The sequence below is a fragment of the Liolophura sinensis genome, chromosome 12, assembly GCF_032854445.1.
Source record: "Liolophura sinensis isolate JHLJ2023 chromosome 12, CUHK_Ljap_v2, whole genome shotgun sequence".
Lineage (NCBI taxonomy): Eukaryota > Metazoa > Mollusca > Polyplacophora > Chitonida > Chitonidae > Liolophura > Liolophura sinensis.
The window spans coordinates 21,593,930-21,617,542 of record NC_088306.1 but is presented as its reverse complement, the minus strand read 5'-3'; the positions used below and the strand labels follow the sequence as shown (position 1 = coordinate 21,617,542).

General features: G+C 38.2%; 1 protein-coding gene across 1 annotated transcript; it reads left to right on the top strand.

The window, feature by feature from the left end:
• The first annotated feature begins 1,367 nt into the window (after window positions 1-1,367).
• Window positions 1,368-23,401, top strand: LOC135479315 (autophagy-related protein 16-1-like). Its single transcript, XM_064759137.1, has 16 exons — window positions 1,368-1,467; window positions 2,460-2,574; window positions 5,906-5,993; window positions 7,134-7,207; window positions 7,871-7,961; window positions 13,446-13,606; window positions 14,034-14,169; window positions 15,105-15,210; window positions 16,174-16,244; window positions 17,484-17,555; window positions 17,890-18,010; window positions 18,892-19,065; window positions 20,449-20,533; window positions 21,506-21,553; window positions 22,183-22,281; window positions 23,040-23,401. The coding sequence occupies exons 1-16, from the start codon at window positions 1,371-1,373 to the stop codon at window positions 23,131-23,133; spliced, it is 1,632 nt and encodes a 543-aa protein (XP_064615207.1). The 5' UTR covers window positions 1,368-1,370; the 3' UTR covers window positions 23,134-23,401.
• Window positions 23,402-23,613: the final 212 nt, after the last annotated feature.

The following is a 23,613-nucleotide window of genomic DNA, read 5'->3' as shown; positions in this document are numbered from 1 at the left end:
CTGCATGGCGCCAGTATTTCACACCTCTATGACACTGGTATACTAAGGCATGGTACCAGTACTTCACACCACCATGACAACTGTGTAATACTGCATGGTGCCTGTACTTCACACCTCCATGACAACTGTGTTCTACTGCATGGTGCCTGTACTTCACACCTCAATGACACCGGTATACTACTGCATGGTGCCAGTACTTCACACCTCCATCACACCAGTATACTACTGCATGGTGCCTGTACTTCAGACCTCCATGACACCAGTATACTACTGCATGGTGCCTGTACTTCAGATTTCCATGACACCAGTATACTACTGCATGGTGCCAGTACTTCACACCTCCATGGCACCAGTATACTAATGCATGACACCAGTACTTCTCACCTCCATGACACCTGTATACTAATGCATGATACCAGTACTTCAGATTTCCATGACACCAGTATACTACTGCATGGTGCCAGTACTTCACACCGCCATGACACCAGTATGCCATCACTTAATACCAATGCTTCACACCTCCATGACACCTGTATACTACTTTATGGTAGCAGTACTTCACACCTCCATGACACAAGTATACTACTGCATGATGCTAGTACTTCACACCCATGACATCAGTATATATCATGGATATTACTGCATAATATCAGTGCTTTACATCTCCATGACACCAGTATGCCACTGCATGATACCAGTACTTCACACCTCCATGACACCAGTATGCCATCACATAATACCAATGCTTCACACCTCTATGACACCAGTGTACTGCTGCATGGTGCCAGTACTTTACACCTCTGTGACACCAGTGTACTAATGCATGGTGCCAATACTTCACACCTCCGTGACACCAGTATACTACTGCATGGTGCCAATACTTCACACCTCCATCACACCAGTGTACTAATGCATGGTACCAGTACTTCACACTTTCATAACACCTGTATACTACTGCATGGTGCCAGTAATCTGGTCTGTTTCCACCTAGGGCATTATAACGGAATTCAACAACGTTGAATGTACTGCCTCCATGTTTTATATTTCATTGATTCGGTCGGTAGGGAGACCATCGAGCTGGCTGAATTAATCATAACCAAGCATTGAATCCCTTTCAAGGGAAATAACTCTTGGCGCCTTTTTGTAAGCAAGGACTACATCCCCTTGACTTTTTTCATATTAATTTCGATATTATTTCCTCAAAGGCCGAAAAGGATGTTTTGCGATCCATCTCTTGATAAAAAGTTTTAATTCCCCATGTGTTAACTTCCTTTCGGCAATATCACAATTCTCAATCAAGACAGCTTCTATTCTTCTGTATTGGAATTTTATTTTATCCGGGGTAAAATGTAATGGGTAGAGGGTTAACTATGGCGGAAGGCGGCGACTGGAAAGAGCAAATCTTGAAGGCCCTAAAACGTCGAAACAAAAAACAAACGCGATGTTTTGTTGGTATCATTCAGGCCCGTGAGTATTTTGAGTCTGGCGTCAATTGGCAGGCAGGGTTTTACTGTCATCGATATCCATGACGACTGTGTCGACAATGCCATAGTCATGAGGGTCAAGATCATCTGACAGGTTCAACAACAACATAATGTTGCAAGACACAGGTCATTTTTGAGTTTAGATACGCACAAATACAAACCAATCGTGAAAGTAAGCAGTAGGACAACGACAGTGCCTTGTACCATACAACATTTTGACAGGGGCCATCTATTTGGTACAAGACAAAATTGAGATGTAAATAACATTGCAACGTTTTTAATACTTGTGAATAGCTGGAATGTTTGCCATTGTATCCTGCACCAACTTCCAGGTTTCCATTTATTTCCAGGCTTGCGAACGATATATCTTAATTCTCTTACCTTAATAAGAGAGATTATTATTACAGTGATGGACATATGGAGAAAAACTATGAAAGCATGAATGAAGTCAAAAGCTAAATGAGATTTGGTCATATTTTTTGTAGAATGTCCAGAATAGCAGAAATTTAAAAAACGGAACTAACACGTAATGTGATTCCAGAATTTTAAGAATTAAACTCACATCAGAGAAAATTCGAATCAGTTCGGATGGACTGATATTGCTATTTTAAAATTGTTACGTTCATCGTTATCCATCCATGGAGGTAAAAACTATACTCTACCTCCATGTTCCATCCCTGTCTCTCAAAAAACATTGTGCGGCTTTCAAACTCTGACTTCCTTCCCATTCATGACAACAAGACTAACCTCCCCTACTCATTTCTGTCATTTTTGCCAACTGAATCTTACTGATCAAATTAATTAACCTGCTGTCTAGTCATAGGTAGAAAGTTCCTGAACCCGACATTAAACATCAGGGAATTATTATCATTAAATCTTGTTAAATACAAGGCACGGATTTAACGAAGAACATGAAACAGACATTTTTAATAGAATGTGAACTGATGTGACTTTTTGTTCTTTCTTGACTTGCAGAAAACAAATTGTTTGAAAATGCTGCAGTTCTTAAGGCTCAGAATGTGCAGTTAACAGTGGAAGTAGAAAGATTGAAAGAAGAAAACTTGACGCTGACGTTAAGAGGGGACTCTGTGTAAGTCACTGATAAAAAGGTTCAATTGTTTAGTGTAGAAATATTTAACATGTACACAATACTTCCAACACGAGATGCAGGTTCAATCCCAACCTTGGTCAGGCAACTTCCACATTAATCTGCTCTCACTACTCCTGCGGCGTCGGTGACAATAAGCAGAGAATGGTTATCATGAGGCTGTTTGGGCAGTATAACATTTGTTTGAGACCACTTTTCTTCTACCAGCCACATATGAAAAAGTTTGTCAGTAACTCACCAGTGGCAGTTGGTTTTCTTTCTGCATTCTGGTCGCCCACAACACCACTCATTAGAGAATAAATGATATTTCTCAAATTTCATTTGCAAGACTACATGTGAGGCGGTGGCGGATGAATGATTCGATTAGTAAGTGTCTAATGTTTGACCTTATTCATTGGGTGGGAATTGTGATTTGCTCATTAAGGCCATCTAGTCGAGTATACCTAGTGTGTAGTCCTTGGTGTGTTTCCTACTGGGTATCCCCAGGTTCAGGCTTGCCCTTGTTAGCACTCTGTGGTGGGTGGGTAACACTTGGGGTGAATTCTGATTATATATCTATTATGTCTTTCCTAAACCTTTGGCCTGTTGTCTCTAATGTATTCATCAGGTCTTCCTCTCAGCCGACTTCGTCGAATGCTGATAAAAAGAGGTTGGAAGTCTTGTCAGACTTGCATAATAATAAGCTGGACAGTTGGCCACCTTTCGTTATTCTCTCAATGAAGAGTGAACAAAACCTGCCCTCAAAAATTCATTCCTTTCTTTTAAAACGGGCTCTTCAGGGCTCAGCCGGGACATTAAAAAATGTAAAAAAACTTAGATCCATAGACATTCTCATTGAATGTTTCCAGCAACAACAATCAGAGAATTTACATTAAGTAAAATATCTGATATATCTGTGGTCAAATCCTCTCACCATTCCCTGAACAGCTGTCAGGGAATAATTTGTGATAGGGATAGTTCTGTGCGTCTTTAGGCTCAATCTGCATTTAATTCTTGCTCAACCCAGACTTGCTCAACTTCAATACAACAAATAAAACCAGCAAATAGTACCGAACAAACTAATAAACCTGTCACCAATGCGGTCGATCTGAGTTCAAGTCCAGCTCATGCTGGCTTCCTCTCCGGCCGTACATGAGAAGGTCTGTCAGCAACCTGCGGATGGTCGTGGGTTTCCCCCGGGCTCTGCCCGGTTTCCACCCACCATAATGCTGGCCGCCGTCGTATAAGTGAAATGTTCTTGAGTACGGCGTAAAACACCAATCAAAAAAAAAAAAAAAAAAAAAAAAAAAAAAAAATAAACCTGGACCCAATCCCCATAAAAATAATGACAAAAACAAGTCCAAAACCAAACTTCTAAATAATAATAAGAAAACCATTAAATCTAATGGACCCACAGAGCATCCCTGTAAGGCCACAGGGGATCCTGCCCAAACTTCTAATAAGTTTGGATTGTTGAAGGATGGTGGTCCTTCCACATCAGATGCGGATGTGATGGATACATCTCCCGCACCAGGGAGATCTTCCAGCCAGCCTCTAAAGAAGGGTCGTCTTCGATCCAAACATGAAGATAAATCTCCCATTCGCCTCCCTCTGCGATGTCTATATATGACAGAATTATACAATGGAATTGTCGAGGTCTTAAGATGAATTTTATTGATATAACACAGCTATTTCAATCATTAAATCCAATTGCTCTTCTACTTCGGGAAACTCACCTGAAGAGATCTGACCACGATACTATAACTCTTAAAAATTATTCATTATACAGCACTTATTTAGTTGAAGAAGAGCGAGCTGCAGGTGGCTTTTCTGTCTTAGTAAATAACAATATAATTCACAGCCCTGTTGCTCGGGATACAGAGTTTCAGGCTGTGGCACAAGTCACAATATGTTCGCTGCATTAAAAAAGGCACATGATACTGCTTGTGGTCCTGATAATGTAAAGTATTTCTGAACCATTTACCATCTGAGTCACTTGAGACTCTCTTGGACTTATTTAATAATATTTGGATAACTGGTAATTTTCCCTCGTGGAGGCCTTTGTGGCTCAGTTGGTTAGCGCTCTGGCGCAGCATAATGACCCATCAACCTCTCACCAATGTGGTCAGTGTAAGTCCAGCTCATGCTGGCTTCCTCTCCAGCCATACATGCGAAGGTCTGCCTGCAGGTGGTCTTGGGTTTCTCCGGGGCTCTGCCCGCTTTCCTCCCACCATAATGCTGGGCACTGTTGTATAAGTTAAATATTATTGAGTACAGAATAAAACACCAATCAAACAAATCCAACAATTTTCCATCTTCACAGAGGAAGGATTGTATTATCCTGGTTCCCAAACAGGGTAAGGATCATACTGATCCGTCTAACTACCGTCCCATAGCTCTTACCAGCTGTGCCTGTGAGACTATGGAATAAATGATAAATGATAGACTTGTTTGGTTTCTTGAAACCAACAAGTTACTTTCTAAAACCCTTGTTCAAGATGGTTTTCGTCAATCAACATGTGGTGTTGATATTTTTCGACTACGTGAAGGCCTACGACACCACGTGGAAATGGTATTTTAAAAGATACTTGTTGGATACCGAGTCATATTGGTATCCATGGAAACACAGTCGTAGACAAGGAGGCATAAGCTGCCCTAAATCAGTACTTATCAATAATAAAAACCTCGTGTACCGATTTTCGATCGAACATTCTTAAATAGCCGGTTTTGGAGTTTTAGCTCCTTTGGGTTTTTCTTTTCTGAATTTAAACATGTCTGAACAGTTTTGTTTCGTTTTTGATGTTCTCAGTATCATATCGAAAACATGAACCACCTCATGTTTTCACCTTGTTCTTCTATGGTTGAAATATTGCTTGGGTGGCGTTAAGCCATAATCATTCGTTCGTTCATTCCTGCATTCTGGTTTCCTCCTCCCATCATTCATTCAGTCCTGCATTCTGGTTTTCTCCTCCCATAATTCATTCATTCATTCATTCATGCATTCTGGTTTCCTTCTTCCATCATTCATTCCTGCATTCTGGTTTCCTCCTCCCATTAAGCTAACCACCACCATAGAGGTGAAAAATGCTTTAATCAGTTATAGCTTTAAGCAACAATAAACAAAATAGTAAACCAGTAAAGAAATAGATAGATAAATTAAGTAAGAAATTTATTATATAGAATAAATTAAAAGATCTTGGACTGTGAATCATGGTCTCAGAAATTGATGCAGAATAAATATCATTGTATATGGCACAAAGCACCAATCAGGTATGTATACCGATGCGCACTGATCACTGGAGAGAAGCTGAACTGAAATTGCTCATTGTTGTAGAGGAGGCAGTGAAAAAACTCAGGCTTTAGAACAGAAACTTTATAAACAACAAGAAGAACTTACAGAGCTTCATCGGAAAACAGGTCATGTAAGTACCTGTGTGTAATCTGATGTCATATTTAAAAATGTTAAAGTTGAAGATTGGAGGGGGAGGGAGCGGGGAGGCATTGTGTGGCAAAAGACTTGAGTGAGTGAGTGAGTGAGTGAGTGAGTGCTTGGGGTTTGATGTCGTACTTAACAATTTTTCAGTTATATGATGATGAAGGAATCCTTTGAATGCACGTAATGTGCCTCCTTGTTGCAGGACGGATTTCCACTGCTCTTTTATCTAGCGGACTTCAGAGAATATTGTACAATTGTAAGGTTGATATGAATGTTATTTTGATGACTTGTGATCACTCAGCATTTCCCATGTGTACACAAGCCGGTTTCAAGCTCAATTGCATAAACAAACCATTACCTACTGTTACAGTGCAGTGCTTGTGAACTACATTCGCTCCACAACCACAACTACACACAAAAAAAAAAAAAACGAGAAAAAATAAAAAATAAAAAGAAGACAGAAAGTACTGTAGACACTGCTTGGACTGACTTGTTTAGAGTTTTGGACTGGCCTTTGATATTCAGATTCTGACAGATTAGCCTTATTGTGTGACACTAGCGTGTGTACCTTGTATTACTGATGCAAAACTATCGTCTCAGGTGAAAATAAACTGTATGTAATCCTTTCCTATGTACATTCTAAGAGAGTATAATCTCAGCCCTAAAGGGAAAGTTGACATGAACGGTGACTAACCGAGAGCTCTTTTGTATGGACCCAGTGAACAGAATGGGTCCACATTTTTTGAAACAGTTTTTACTTGATGTTGTCCTATAAAATTTAGACACTTGACTCCGTATTTTAGTTATTAGACAGTGTTGGTGCCGATGCTGTAGTTAAATATTTAAAAGATATTTTAAGGGTGTTGTATTTTCGTAAAGTTTTACATTCTGACCTACATGTATGTTATGTATTTGCTTGAGAGTTTAAACATAATCCATATTTTAATGCATGGACATGTTAAATACAAGCATACAAGTAGCTGTATATATAACTCCTGTTGTCTGTTCTTTTGTTAAAATAGAAGACTAGTGTCTGCATATAGCCAGAGGTTGCTGAGTACATGTACAATAATAACTTACAGTGGAATTTTCTGGGAATTCTCGGAATTGTCTTGGATTGTTTCAGAACGCTCAGCAAATCATTGACCTTAATAATGCTCTACAAGAAAAGGAGAAAGAATTACAGCAGAGGGATTCAAAGTTAGTAACAGTTTATTCTTGAGTTCATTGAAATATAATGTGTTACATCATGTTATTTATTGTAAAGCCACCATTGCAGTCGCTGTGAGTTCAAGTCCAGCTCATGCTGGCTTCCTCTCCAGCCGTACGTGGGAAAGGCTGCCAACAACCTGCGGATGGTCATGGTTTTCCCCCGGGCTCTGCCCTCTTTTCACCCACCATAATGCTGGCTGCCGTCGTATAAGTGAAATATTCTTGAGTACGGCGTAAAACACCAATGAAATAAATAAATAAATAAATTTATTGTAAATCTGTATCACTTACTGTAAATCTTCAACCTATTCAACTACAGTCACACTTTTTTCAGTGGAATTTATGCATACAATTATTATGAACAAAAATGATTACATTGTGTCATTAAAGATACAAGCTTTATAAAACTGTGCAGATGTTTTCTCTGTGCCCAATACCTGTTGTTCGCTCAGAATGTTTCAAAATATTGTTGTCAGAGGCAGTTCAAAAGATTGAACAATTAGGGTATATGTATTCTAAATCCTGGTGGACTTCTAGATATGAGAGGGAAAAAAACAGAAGAAAAGGGAGATATGCTCTTTGTAAAGTAAAACAAAAATAAGCCATTTTATAAGACTTTTTAAAAACTTTTTTTTTTTTATTATTTGAAAGGCTTCTTGATGCTGAAAGCAATATATCTGGACTCCGGGCAGCTATGAAAAATTTAGAAAAAACAATCCTGGAATTAGGAGACACAAATCAGGTTTGTATCCATGCTTTTGTATTCTTTAGATAGTCAGTATTTTTTTTTTCTTAATCTGTTACGACCCAAACTGTCTGTATTATAAAGAGATGGCTTGTTCGAAATACACGACAGTTTAGCTGCATAAAAACGGTGTCAAGTCCAAACGGACGCATATATTCCACAATGCTGAAAACCATACAGGCATAAATGCACAGAGGCAATATTCATAAGAGGGAAAATCTACAGTATAACTGAGTGTATGATGAAATATACACAAAATTCCACAGACAGGGTCCGTGTACTAACAAGCACTGTGTACACGAGCACAAATTAAATATACAAGTTCAGACCGAATAAGTGCTCGGTGGAGATATGATATAACAAAGCCAGAGGCTATAAAGACACCAAAACTCAGCACAAAAGGCTTACTAAAGTAACACACAGCGAAAGCATCTAAAACTCTCAATAATTCTCCTTTCTCCTTTGACCTGCTTTCATAGGTCTTATATAGACTGGTGGAATTTTCTAGAATAAGAAAAGTCTTGAACACTTGTTGTAAACAAACAGCCCCCGAACCAAGCATATTCTGGAACATTCTAAGGCAGAAGCTGACGTGCACATAACACCCCCACCCTTCAAGAAAAAAAAGTTTTCCTAACTTTTTTTTTTACTTACAATATATGTTAAGCAATAATGTTAAACAATAGTATATACAACATTGTAAAACCACATGCAATTAAACATTTTATACACAACTTATACACGAGACAAGCAATCTGCAATAACATTATCTTTTCCCTTAACATGTTGGATTTCAAGATTGTATTCCTGCACCGTAATAAACTCCACCGTAACAATCTCTGATTCTTTCCCTTAACTTTCTGTAGAAACACAAGTGGATTATGATCAGTATTAACAATCACAGGTTGTCTCGAAGCTGTTACATAAACTTCAAAGTGTTGCAGAGCTAAAATAACAGACAAACATTCTTTTTCAACAGTTGAATAACTTCTCTGAAACTTGTTAAGTTTACGGGAAAAGAAACAAACTGGATGATCAATACCAAGATTGTCTTCCTGAAGCAAAACAGCACCTACAGCAACATCGTGAAAAATGACATCAGTTCTTGATGGTACATCCGGAAACAAATGTGAAAAGTCATAAACAAGTTCAGACAGTTGCCGTTGCTGAATGGGTTCCAGATGTTGCAGTTTAAAATCAAGTTGTTTTAAGACATCTGAATTCTGAAACGTTAAAGAATTGAGCTTAGAATCAACCAACTGTTCGCCAATATCATCTGTATTACAGCAACTCTGGTCAATGTCAGCAGCAACAACATTAACAGAATGTACAGCAATGTTGTCAGTGTCATTTCTGCTTACATAGGGTTTCAACATGTTAATGTGACATAACTGACTTGATTTGCGTCGATCAGGTGTTTTAACAACATAGTTAAGATCACTCAGCTTTTTGTCAACAACATATGGACCAAAATATCTGACATCAAAGTATTTACCAGGTACAGGTAACAATACTAAAACTTTCTGACCAGGTTGAAATGACCGAACAACAGATTTCTCATCATATCTACGTTTCATATTCTTCTGAGTACATTCAAGATTGGCTTTAGCCAATTCACATGCTCTGACAACCTTAGCACGAAAATCAGATACATAATCGAAAAGATTCACATTACTTGTGTCATCATTGAGAAACTGTTCCTTGTAAATTAACAAAGGTCCTCTAACAGTATGTCTAAATACTAAATCAAATGGACTGAAACCTAATGATTCTTGTACTGACTCTCGAACAGCAAACATAAGAAATGGAATACCTTCATCTCAGTCTTTCTCTGTGTCATAACAATGTCTTAATCATGTTCTTTAATGTTTGGTGAAATCTTTCAATTGCACCTTGACTTTGTGGGTGGTAGACAGAAGACTTGTATTGTTTAATGCCTAACGGGTAAATAACTGGCTGAAAAATACCAGATATAAAGTTTGAACCTTGATCAGACTGTATGGCTTTGGGCAAACCAAACAGAGTAAAAAACTTTGTTAAAGCTGTGACAACAGACTTGGTGTTTATATTCCTTAAAGGAACAGCCTCGGGGAAATCTGGTTGCTATACACATAATAGTTAACACATACTGATTCCCAGACTTCGTCTTAGGTAGAGGGCCTACACAATCAATCAATATTCTGCTGAATGGCTCTTGAAAAGCTGGTACAGGCTCTAATGGTGCCTTAGGAATAGTCTAATTAGGCTTACCCACTACCTGGCATGTATGACATGATTTACAAAACTGGGTTACATCTCCCTTTAATCCTGGCCAAAAGAAGTGATTCAGTATCCTGTAACTTGTTAACATCCAGGTGACCAGCTAATGGCATTTCATGTGCCATACGTAAAATTTCAGTTCGGTATGCGTTAGGTACAACAATCTGATGTTTAACAGCCCAGTCATCATCAACAGATACATCAGGTGGTCTCCATTTACGCATAAGTATATCAGACTTGACATAATTACACACAAGTTCAGATGAAATAACACAATCATCGAGAGCTCTGTCAAACAAACATGAAATTTCCGGGTCTGTATGCTGTTCAGTTACAAGCTGATGTTTAAAAACATGTGATATGTCGCTAGGTGTACAATGGTCTGATTCATCATTATCAATACAGCCGCCTTGAGTAAGCATTTGTGTAAGAAATGTATCTTGTAAGAAATGTGTTTTTGCCGTCATCAGAAAGTTTGTTTGACATAGACCTCGTTACAGCACAAGAGGGATACAAATCTGGAATTTCTTTCTCAACAGGATCAACAGTTTAAACAAGGTTTATCAGTTACAATAGGATTAACCATTACTTTGTCACCAGCAAGATCATTACCAAGTAGTAGATGAATACCTTTAAAAGGCAAAGTAGGCCTAATGCCGACAGTAACAGGACCCAAAATAATATCTGATGACAAGTAAGCTTTCTGAAGAGGCACAGATTCAAATTCAGCAGAGCTTACACCTCTAATTAATACATTTGATCCAGAATATGACTTACCAGAAAATGGCAAAACATCTTGTAACAATAAAGACTGAGAAGCTCCAGTATCTCTTAATACCCTGATCTTTTTTTATCACTTTTAAGTGAGACTTTACCGTCACAAATAAATGGCTCAAAAACTTTCATAACATTATCCTGTGAATTCTGTGTACAATCTACCGATGGAATCTTAACATAATCAAATGCATCAACATTGTTCACTATGTCAGACTTTTTAGCAGTAACACACAAACCAGTAGGCTTGGAGCCACCCTCCTGTTCTTGCCTTCTCTTTAAAGCATAACAATTTGACATGACATGGCCTGACTTCCTACAATAATTACATGTAACCCTGCTAAACTGTCTATCAGTAAATGTATGGTCAGACCATCGTTGAGTAGTGTTTGAATTAACAGGGCTGCTTTGCTCACCTGATTTGTCAAAATTTTGAGTCTGTTTCGGTGGGCCTGAATTTGAGTTAAATGAACTGCTGGAAAAGGGTTGAGGCTTTTTAAATGTAGACAGCTTTTTCTGAAATGAGACTTTATGTGTAACCATGTAAGTATCGGCCATAGTGGCTGTTGCTTCAAATGTATCAGCCTCTTTGTCCTCAATGAAAGTTCTGACATCATCATTAATACACCTTTTCAAGTCTTCAATCAGAATGATCTGTTTTAACTTTTCATAATCTTTATCTACACTTTTAGCAGAACACCACCGCTCAAACAATTGTTCCTTCTGCCTAGCAAATTCAATGTAAATCTGATCTCTTTTCTCAAATTTCTAAATTTCTGCTGATAGGCCTCTGGCACAAGCTCATATCTTTTTAAGATAACATCTTTCACAAAATCATAATCTGCAGATTGTTCTGTTGATAACTCTGTGTATATATCCATAGCTTTGCCAGCTAACACACTCAGTAAAAGGGTAGTCCAAAACTTTTTAGGCCACTCTAAATTTTGAGCAATCTTCTCAAACTGTAGAAAATATTTATCTACATCAGTCTCACGAAACTGTGGCACCAATCTTATGTTTCTAGCGACGTCAAATTTTGGAGGCTTATCAGAAAAACTTAAGCCAGACCTATATCCTTCTAGTTTCGCTCTGAAGTCTCAATTTCTCCAATTCAAACACTGTTTCATTTTCCCTTTTTTTAAACAACCTTTCTTTTTCCTTTTCATTTTCCTTAAACAATCTTTCATTTTCCTTCCTTTCCTTTTCAGTTCTAACTTCTTCAGTCTTATTACAGTGGAATCATCGCCCTCAGGCCTGTACGCATCTAATGCACTTTCATCAGACTCCTGTAATTCTACCAAACATTTAGCAGTACTAAACTGCATATCTTTCTTGTGTAAGGATCTTTTGATATTAAGATTCAGGTACTTGCTTAAAGCATACAAATCATTCTTATTTAACACATCAAAAATATCCTGATCTGGCGCTTCCATAAACTCGTCGGGCTTAAAATCCGACATAATGACTAAAATCTGGTGGCAAAATTTACTACAAAGTCAAGGGCTAGAAAAATGACACAACTTACACAAAATCCTTTCAATTCCAATTCAGATTCACTTCCCGGACAAGCCCCCAATTTGTTACGACCCAGACTCTCTGTATTATAAAGAGATGGCTTATTCAAAATACACAACAGTTTAGCCGCACAAAAAAGTAACCAAAACCAGCAGATTTTATTTTACGACAATTTATTAGGTTTAACAAGAACAGATAACAAGACCGAATAAGTGCTCGGTGGAGATATGACATAAGAAAGCCAGAGGCTATAAAGACACTAAAATTCACCACAAAAGGCCTACTAAAGTAACACACAGCAAAAGCATCCAAAACTCTCAATAATTCTCCTTTCTCCTTTGACCTGCTTTCATAGGTCTTATATAGATTGTTGGAATTTTCTAGAATAAGAAAAGTCTTGAACACTTGTTGTAAACAAACAGGCCCCGAACTGAGTGTATTCTGGTACATTCTAAGGCAGAGGCAGACAGCAGGCCCTGAACTCAGCATATGTAAACAGTGGCAAGCTAAATTTAGAAGCTGACAGCAGTTGTGCACATAACAAAACATTCAAAAATGTTATTAATAAATGCATTTAATGATGTTCCGCAAGCATGACAAGCCATTGTCATTGGCATGGGTTAGTTTTTATTGACAAGTTTTGACAGTCAGTGTCTAAAAAATACATTTATGTAACTGTCTTTTTTTTTTTTTTTCAGAAAGACCACTACCTTCAAAACGTAGCTATGTGTTGTAAATATGCAAATGAAAAGTAAGCATGTTATATTTATTGAACACGGCTGGTTAATTAAAATAGTCTGGCTGCGGCTTAGTCTGCTTGGACGGAACCAGTTACCAGATAAACAGACTGTAACAACACCAGCTGTTGTCATGTAACAACAATGAGAACAATGTTATTTTCAAGCAGGAGTGTTCCTTTTTGTTTCCCCCTAGGTGATCACAGACGAACACCAAGCTCTGCAGTTAGCCTACAGTGCTCTGGAAGAGAAGTATCGCAAACTAAGGGGCGAAAACGCAGAGCTTGTCACTCGCTGGATGGATCTGAAAGCCAAGGATGCTGACAAGATGAATGCCGAGAATGATGTCTTTGTTAGGTGAGGTAATTTGGCATGGTTGGAACCTGTACTGCAGGGAAGGTTTATTAGTCCTAGTTTTGACCCAGTATGGCTGACAATCGTGTTCTAATAAACTATAGGCAACCTAATTCCAAAAGGTTTTCACATATTACAGAGCAACTTTCTGTGCAGTTTATACACATTTTTAGTTGATTTTGGCGACAGGACTTCATAGGTTAGATAGATCAACTTCAGGGCTTCACAGATAGTATAATATTACCAGTCTACACAGAAAAATACCCTCAGACTATGCTGGAATAAACACCTGGCAAACATGCAGAAAGGTTCAATAATTATAGTAGCACCCCTCAGCTGAATTAAAACAACTAAAATGTGTCAAAAAATTTTTGTCTGATGTTTATCTGATACTCTTTGTTACGTGGTAATGACTGGTTTCTCTGTTTAGGACTCAACAAGCCAAGTTACAGAGAGAGTTGGCTGAAGCTGCCAGAGAGCCTGTGATAGTGAAGCCGACCGGGTCAATCGGCATCGTGCCTCTATACCAAGCTGTTCTCGTACCAAGCAATGCCAAGTGCAAATTTGTGAGCATATGGAATTCTACCTAGTGCAAATTTGCATGCCCATAAAATTGAGTGCACATCAAATTTTTGGAAAAACAAGGGCCATTTTCACACAACTTTCTAAATCATATTTCTGAGTTTTTTCTTAAAAAAGAAGTTGTCTGGGTAATAGTGCCATGAGGGGATGTAATTTACGACCTATATGAAATATGACCTATAAATATTTGTGAAAGTGGGCCCAGGTCTCTGCTTTCAAATTTGTGAGCGTATAGAATTCAGCCATGTATGCAGAATTCTGTCAGTACATAGAATTTTGTCTACAAAGAATTGTTTTTAAAATCATTTGTGATTACATAATATCCTTTAACTGAAATTTGTAAAGTCAATAGTTGGTTATTGCGCCGGCATAGCATAATGACCGAGGAGGCTCTCGCAAATGCGGTCGCTGTGAGTTCAAGTGCAGCTCATGCTGGCTTCCTCTCTGGCCCTATGTGGGAAAGTCTGTCAGAAACCTGTGGATGGTCTTCGGTTTCTTCCCCCGGGCTCTGCCCTGTTTCCACCCATCATGCTGGCAGCCATTGTATGAGTGAAATATTCTTGAGTATGGCATAAAACACGAATCAAATAAATAAATAAATAAAATAAAATAAAATCAGTAATATTCAGTCTATTGCAAATTTCTGGCAAGAATGAATTGTTTTAAAATCTCCTGTAAATTTATGAGTACATGGAGTTCTGTGAAGTACAAGTTTGTCAGTACTTGGGAGGAAAACTATGGTGATTACATGGAATTCTACAAGGTGCAGAATAAACCTTACTCTTGTCATTCAAGCCTTTTATGTATGAAAAGCATGAAATTTTATTTTGGGAAGTAAAACAAATCATGTACAAAGCTGATTGGTTAATCACTTAGTCAGTCAAATGAAATCAACTGGTCAGTCCTGCTGTTATTTCAGGACGCCCACGAAGGGGAGGTAAATGCAGTCAAATGGAGTCCCTCTGGAAGAATATTTGCCACTGGGGGAGCTGACCGAAAGTTAAAATTATGGGATATTCAAAATGGTAATGGAAACAGAACAGCCATGCATGCATTTTATGTTTGTTCTTTTTTCTTTTTTGTTTTTTTGTTGTTGTTGTTGTTGTTTTTTTAGTAGGAAACTTATTGAAAATGAACATTCCATGATCATGTTTAACACTTAGATGGAAAATTCCATTATTTTTATGTTCACACATCAGTGCTTCACATCAGCAAACAGCTCACATAAACTTTGCATCGCAAGTGAATGCTTCAGCTAAAAACTGCTCGCCAGAAGCATACCCACCTTCAGCAGGGAATAATGTTTTGAAATAAATTATGATTTATCCAAAAAGTCGGCCATTTTATGAAACGTGCCACTGTTGCTACAGGTTTGACGATGCTGTACCAGGATAATCTGGCATTTGGACCAATGAAAAGTGGGGTACTTTAATGTACATGGCGTTCACCGGTATTCCAGTATTGTCATCCAGTATGAGTGATAAGAATCCGGAAATTCCACAGGAAGGAGAATACACAATTTCCATTCCTGCGTGAAATCACGCCCTTTATAAAACTGCATCGGAGACAATGTGCGTGGCACACTCACCTCACAGCAATGTTATTTCAACAAAATGCTGCTTATATACATTTCGACAGCACACGCTAAGACAAATCTATGCATGCGTGATTATGCTTATACCACGTGAAGCACAGCACCTGTAAAACATACCTAACATTTCCCTATAAAATTCTGGTGAAATGAAATCTTTCCAATACATGAATTTCATAAATGAATCCCACTTATACTTAATAAGATGGTCTTTAACAAGGCTGACCTTTGACCTGCTTTCTGAGGTCAAAGTTCATATTTACCTGGACCAGAATGTATGTATGATCGGCCCCTGTTGTGCTGCTGCCCAGAGAGCAGCTAAATATGAAAAATGGCAACCTCAAGCACAAGTACACTAGTCAGGAATAATTTGATTTAACTTGGTTTCTATTTGCAGGGATTTGCGAAAATAAGGGGATGCTTATGGGTAGTAATGCAGGTATAACAGCATTAGAGTTTGATTACGAGGTAAGGAATTGGTTTTTGTACAGATTCTGGTTTGTTTACATGTTCTGGTGTGTACAGATATACGGATCTGTGCACCTATACACATGTACTGGCTTGTGCACATGCGTTGATTTGTACGCTTGCATTAGTCTGTGCACATGCAGTATTCTGTGTACACTTACTTGTTCGTGCATAAGTACTGGTTTTGTGCATGTGTACTGGTTTTTTGCTCATGGATTGTTTTGTTTACGGGCACTGTTTGAACACGTATTGATATGTGCATGTGTTCTGGTTTGCACACATGTACTGGTTTTGTGTACATGTTCTGGTTTTGTGTACATGGACTGGTTTTGTGTACATGGACTGGTTTTGTGTACACAAATGTCTTCTTGTTGTTCAGTTTCTCATCTCAGGCCAGTGGACTTAACCTTTGTGTATTAGCAGCAGTTATAACATTGAGCTTGCTATTAAACAGGAACACCATCTAGGTTACGTGGTTATTCTCCCCCTGTTCATGTGAATTTATTAACAGTGAACTCTGTTTTGATGAAACTATCTTTGAAGTTAGAAAAAACATTAGGAAAAGTGCAATTGTGACGCCTTTGATTTTAAAATCTGTTTAAATCTATATTGTACCGTAGATTTTTATTTACATGCTAAAGAGGTTAAAAATTTATTGCATTAGCAGGTGAAGAGATAGAAACACTAACAGAAGTTATCAGACGCCACTTAACAAAAGTCTATGAGATGCACATAAATTCGTGCTACTGTATGCCACCTGAGGTTTAGCATTTTTTACGTGACAAATTTTCATGGATTCTAATTGATTCATCCACCGTCTTGGGCCGCTTAAGATATTTGTGAAACTTGCTTAATTTCTTATCAGAAAAACTTCAATGTTGGCCTCAAAACTACAGTATTATTCTGTGACCCTCACATGCTTCAGCGCTGTGCATGTGGAGGTCTTGCAGCAACTTGTGGATGGTCATAGGTTTTCCTCAGGCTCTGCCAAGTTGTTTCCCACCATAATGCTAGTTGCCGTTGTATAAGTGAAATATTTTTGAGTACGATGTGAAACACAAATCAAATAAGTAAATGACTCGTATGCTTCAGAAAATGTATCTCACAGGGTTTTATTTAGGAGGGCAACTGTAGTGTAGTAAACAGTGTGAAATGGTGAGATACTACAGTACTGTTGCAAAGGAATTCATCCTCTGCTGATCATCTGAACATATCATGTTACTTTCACTTTCTGTTTAGGAACACTATATCTTAGGCTCTTCCAATGACTTTGCAAGCAGGGTATGGTCTATAGTGGACCAAAGATTACGGGTAAGTTGTTCTGCTTGCTATTTCCTGCAATGACTTAAGTTTGAGCTATTATGATGATAAAAGATGTTTTTAACTGTTTGACAGAGACCACTGATAGGTTGTGGGGGGAGGGGGGGATTGGGTCAATTACTGAAGTTTGTCAATTACTCAGTTTCTGACCATTGACAGAAAATATGCAGAAACATAGGAGTTCTTAATAGAAATGAAAATAACTTTTCATCATTTCCCTTTAAAGACCCTGAATTTCGTTCTAGGATCCTTTTCATCATGTCTGTTAACTGTTGGGAGAATTGACATGGCTGTTATGTGATACACTCTCACTTACGTTTTCCAGCACACCCTCACAGGACACAGTGGGAAGGTGTTGGCAGCCAAGTTTTTGGGGGATTCCACCAAAGTGGTGTCAGGAAGTCATGACAGGACACTGAAAATCTGGGACCTTCACAGCAAAGCCTGTAAGAATACATGCACCCTGAATGACATATAATTTCCTCACAAAGTGCATTTTTACAGGCAAATAAATGTCACACGATATTAGTTTTGGTGCTGAAACTTACAATTTCCCAGTGGACTATCATCCCATGTTCCACGCAAACCTTTAGAAACATCTTTATAAAATTAATAGAACCTCTCAGAATCAGGAAAAATGGGCAAGTCAGTCATGGATGATATTTATGGTTGTTTAAGGTATGTACAAATTTAGTTCACAGTATGATAAAATGAATAGCGTAGCGCATGATTTATTACAGCAAAAATATTCATGCAGAAAACTTCTGTGAAATGATAAATCGTTTCAAATGTAGTTATCCGGGATAATTGTGAATATTTCCTGCCTCTGGTTATTAATGACGAAGGCTTATCCTGTGCAGTGTGTTGTTAGTTTTTGTCACATTTCATGATTTGTCTGTACATTTCTTCTCCGGTTCTCTAGCACCTCTGACTCACAGAGGTGGGCAGTTTTAATATTATTAAAGGTTAAAATTTTACTGCCCAAATATTCTTTTTATTAATATTTCTGTTAACAGTTTTGCTTTATTTAAATGAAATGAAGGGTAGGTCAAAGGTATTAATTGAGATGTATGATAACATTATTATTGTATTATAATTATTATCACAGTTATGACATAAAAGTTGAAATGTTATTTATAATTATCAATATTACAAAGTAATAAATTTAGTAATAGGTAGTAATAATAAGGAATGAATAATAAATTTTTAAGTTATTGAAATTAAAATATTTCGTGGTGATTTAAATAATAAATTGGCAGACGTGTCCACTTATCAGCTCAATAAGTACTTATTATTGTAATAAGGACTGCTATGTCTGTTTGCTCAGGTGTGAAGACGATATTTGCCGGGTCGAGCTGCAATGATCTAGTCACGATTGACAGTACAAGCGTCATCAGTGGTCACTTTGACCGACGTATTCGCTTCTGGGACCCCCGTGTGGAAACCAGCAGTAACGAGCTGTCATTACAAGGGAGGGTCACCTCACTAGATCTCACCCCAGGTCAGTTTGTACAAAGGAGAGTTACCTCACTAGATCTCACTCTAGGTCAGTTTCTATAAGGGAAGGTCACCTACTAGATCTCACCCCAGGTCAGTTTAAAAGGGACAGTCACCCCACTAGATCTCAGCCCAGGTCAGTTTGTGCTAGGGAGAGTCCACTTCACTAGATCTCAGCCAAGGTCAGTTTGGGCAAGGGAGAGTCCACTTCACTAGATCTCACCTCAGGTCAGTTTGTGCAAGCTAGGATCACCTGACTAGATCTCAGCCCAGGTCATTTTGTACAAGGGAGGGTCACCTTACTAGTTCACACCCCAGGTCAGTTTGTACAAGGTAGGGTTGTCTCACCCCAGGTCATTTTGTACAAGGGAGGGTCACCTCATTAGATCTCATCCCAGGTCAGTTTGTACAAGGTAGGGTCGTCTCACCCCAGGTCAGTTTGTACAAGGGAGGGTCACCTTACTAGTTCACACCCCAGGTCAGTTTGTACAAGGTAGGGTTGTCTCACCCCAGGTCATTTTGTACAAGGGAGGGTCACCTCATTAGATCTCATCCCAGGTCAGTTTGTACAAGGTAGGGTCGTCTCACCCCAGGTCAGTTTATACAAGGGAGGGTCACCTTACTAGTTCACACCCCAGGTCAGTTTGTACAAGGTAGGGTTGTCTCACCCCAGGTCATTTTGTACAAGGGAGGGTCACCTCACTATATCTCATCCCAGGTCAGTTTGTTCAACAATACATCGAGTTTTACTATCCTGTTTTTAGAACTTTTGTTGAACAGTGCTGCACGTTTCCAAATTTAGTAGGGTGGGGGTCCAAACTTGATAACCGTGTACATCGCCTTCTTTTCACGTAAAAGGCAAAAAATAAAGGTTTCCTGTTTTATTGTATTTCCAAAGCATCTAGATATAATAGATTGTTGCACACTGTTGGAGTTAATATGTGACTTTAAGTTGTTTCGTTAATAATATCATACAACATAACACCATCTAAAAGTGTATGTGTATATCTTAACATGGATGCCATTCTTGTGCAACAAATTTGTACAATGTATATTCCAGTGTTCATGGGTGGTGAGGTGGGGGGGGGTGTGGACAGTTAGCAGTTAATGGCACAGGGCTGTTTCCACAATTTTAATGCTGTTAATTGAAGACCACTTGTTTTCCACCAACATAGCATGCATGTTGTAATTTGCCAAAGGTTGGTGGTTTATCACAGGCACTGGTTTCCTCCACCCAAAAAATAGGCAGTGTTTAAGTAGAAAAATTCTTTGAGTATGATAATAAACAAAAATCAAATGAATAAATTAATTGAAATAACTATATGCAACTATTGTACTGTAGATGTGTAAATCTAAGGTCTTAATGTTGAATTATTTACTCTTGCAGATAAATTATCACTTCTAAGCTGTACTAGAGACGACACCATCAAAATAATCGACTTACGCATGAATCAGGTGTCAGCAACGTTTTGGTGAGTTGGCATAAAGTATGTCATAATTTTTAACTGTAAACAAACTAGGGGTACATTATGCATTGTGTTTGCGAATGGATGTTCTAGTCTTTGTTTCAGGGCCACAACAGGTTAGGCGTCAAATGCACAAAATCCTCTTCACTTTTCAAACACATAATTGCCATGGCAACTCATTACCTGCAGTGCTTGTGCCCAATGTAATGTTTTTTAGTGAGTGGTTTATACTTAAACCCCAAAAGACATTTGAAGTTGTCTGATTTGGCTGAGCTTCTAATTATCGTTACCTCTTTGTCAGCTTTGGCTGTTGCCTAATTTAGGACTTTCAGAACAAAGCAATGATTATTTGCCTTGTTTGGCTGATGTGTGTTTTTTCAGATGTGAGTTCTCAGAGTTCTGGGATTTACAAAGCTTTTGCGCTCAGAAAATGTGGTAAAATAGAGCACTCATGGTTTCTCCTTTAAAGCCATTTTTCTTCTACATAAAACTGTTGGATTGATGTTAATCTCAAGAAAAGTTTTTAAAAATGTTTTCGCATTGTTGTCTCTGAAGAGGCAGTTTGTCTTTTATTTTTGTTTCAGGGACTAATGTTTCATGTACTAATGTTTCAGGGACTAATGTTTCATGGACTAATGTTTCATGGACTAATGTTTCATGCACTAATGTTTCATGGACCAATGTTTCATGGACCAATGTTTCAGGGACCAATGTTTCAGGGATCAATGTTTCATGGACTAATGTTTCAGGGACCAGTGTTTCATGGACTAATGTTTCATGGACCAATGTTTCATGGGCCAATGTTTCATGGACTAATGTTTCATGGACCAATGTTTCATGGACTAATGTTTCAGGGACCAGTGTTTCATGGACTAATGTTTCAGGGACAAATATTTCATGTTTCATGGATTAATGTTTCATGGACTAATGTGTCATGGACTAATGTTTCAATTGGGTTTTTCATTTTGTGTTTTTCAGTGCTGATGGTTTTAAAGTAGGCTGTGACTGGACCAGAGCTATTTTCAGGTAAACATGAGAACTTTATTTTAACTGCTCAGAATTGTGACAAGGAATGAACATACCAACCTTTTAACCTTTCTCACAAATGACAATTTTTTTTGTATTTATCTGTCATTAACCTGAACTGTAGTTTGACCAAGTCAGTAGAATTATCTGTTTATGAGGCAGTCTGTCAGTGCTTAAAAAAATCTGAAATATTTCAGGGAAGCCAATCAAAAATCAAACTCAGCTAGTTGTTCTCTCAAACTGTGGGTGAATAAAGAAACCATGAGTACAGATGTCTGTATCATCAATTTACACTAGTATTTCGAGTCGTATTATCATATGTCCTTCCATTTTTCTGTAAACTTTTTGGTATTATGTACATAGGTAGATAGATGTATTTATGGAATCACTTTGTAACAAGGAGACTGCTTTGGTGGCTTAATGGTTCGTTTGTCAGAAAGAAATAAGTTTTTTCCCTCAAAATTGACCTACAGTTTGTGATGTATTGACTTTTCGTGTAAACGGTGTTCTAGAAGAACGGCCTCACTTTGAAATAGGACAGTCCGGTGTATTGCCATCTTTAACTCCAACCTGATGCATCACTTCAATCAGACAGTCAATCAAACCTTACATCCTATTCTTGATTTCAGTCCAGACGGTCAGTATGTAGTCTCAGGTTCCCAGGACGGAAGTGTTTTCATTTGGAACGTCAGCAAAAACAAAGTGGAGAAGGTTCTTAAAGAGCATAGGTAAGGACCTACTGTAATATTGGAGTTTTAAGTTCAAACTCTTGACACTAAAGATAAAAGTAATCCTTCTGTATCATGTGACTAGGTAAAATGTGTTGACATTAATTTACCAGTCACCTGTCCTGCCATTTTCTGGATATACCACTGACGGTGCTTTGGTCCATTCAGGAACTTCTTAAATTCACAAAGGTTAAGTTCCTCAGTTTTTTCCGTTGTTTTTTTTTTTTTTTTTTGGTAATAACTCTCTGAACCTTGATAATGTTGGTGGCAGAAGTCCGTCGACAGTACTCATTTGTGTGGTCTAACATGAAATTGCCAGGGAAATCACTTGAACTCCACTGATATGACATGTGTCACTTGTTGGAGTATTTGCCAGGCACTCAGTTTTCCTGCACCCTAGAAACTGACATCCATATTATAAGTGTTAATTTCTTGTGTATGACGTTAAACAACAATCTAATAAATAATTAGATATACGTGTAGTCTGTATGTTTTTGTGTCAGCTTACATGTAGTTCAAATGGACTCTCACCATTAAAGAGACCTGCTTCTGTCCAGAGCTCTCTTGACCTATGAGTTTGCATATTTGATGTCAGGAGGTTTGTCAGGAGCCTGCTGAAGGTCAGTGGTTTTCTACTGATAAGCATTTGAAGGTTTCTCTCCACCCATATACCTAAATAAATCACTTGAAAAGAAGAAATAAAAATATTTCCACTGAACTGTTTTGTAATTTATTTACAGTGAATTTTCCATTTTCAGTCATGCCGTCATCGCCTGTAGCTGGAATCCAACAGGCTCATCCATCATTACGTGTGAAAAACAACGCAAAGTCATTTTGTGGTCAGATTACTAACAAGGCATCACTAGGAGGCCAGTTTCTGATATGTCATGAATGAATAATGAGATGCCATGCAATATCAAGACAATTTTGCATCCCACCTTTTTCATGTGTCTGACTACGGCCGTACGTGGGACGGTCTTTTAGCAACCTGCGGATGGTCATGGGTTTCCCCCGGGCTCAAAACGGTTTTCTCCCACCATAATGCTGGCCAACGTCGTATAAATGGAATATTCTTGAGTACGACGTGAACATCAATCAATCATGTGACTGACTGACTGTTGAAGACTACAGCTGAAAAGTGGGGTGAAAATATTTGAAGTATCATTTTTCCACCTTTTCCTTTTTTTTTTTTTTTTTTTTTTTACACGAAGATCAAATCCATCCACCATGTCCACAAACATTGATTAAAAATGAAAGCCAATCATACAGTTTCAAGACAGCTATCTTTATTGTGTAAACCAGGCTCATTCATTAGTTTGCTCCCTTACTTTT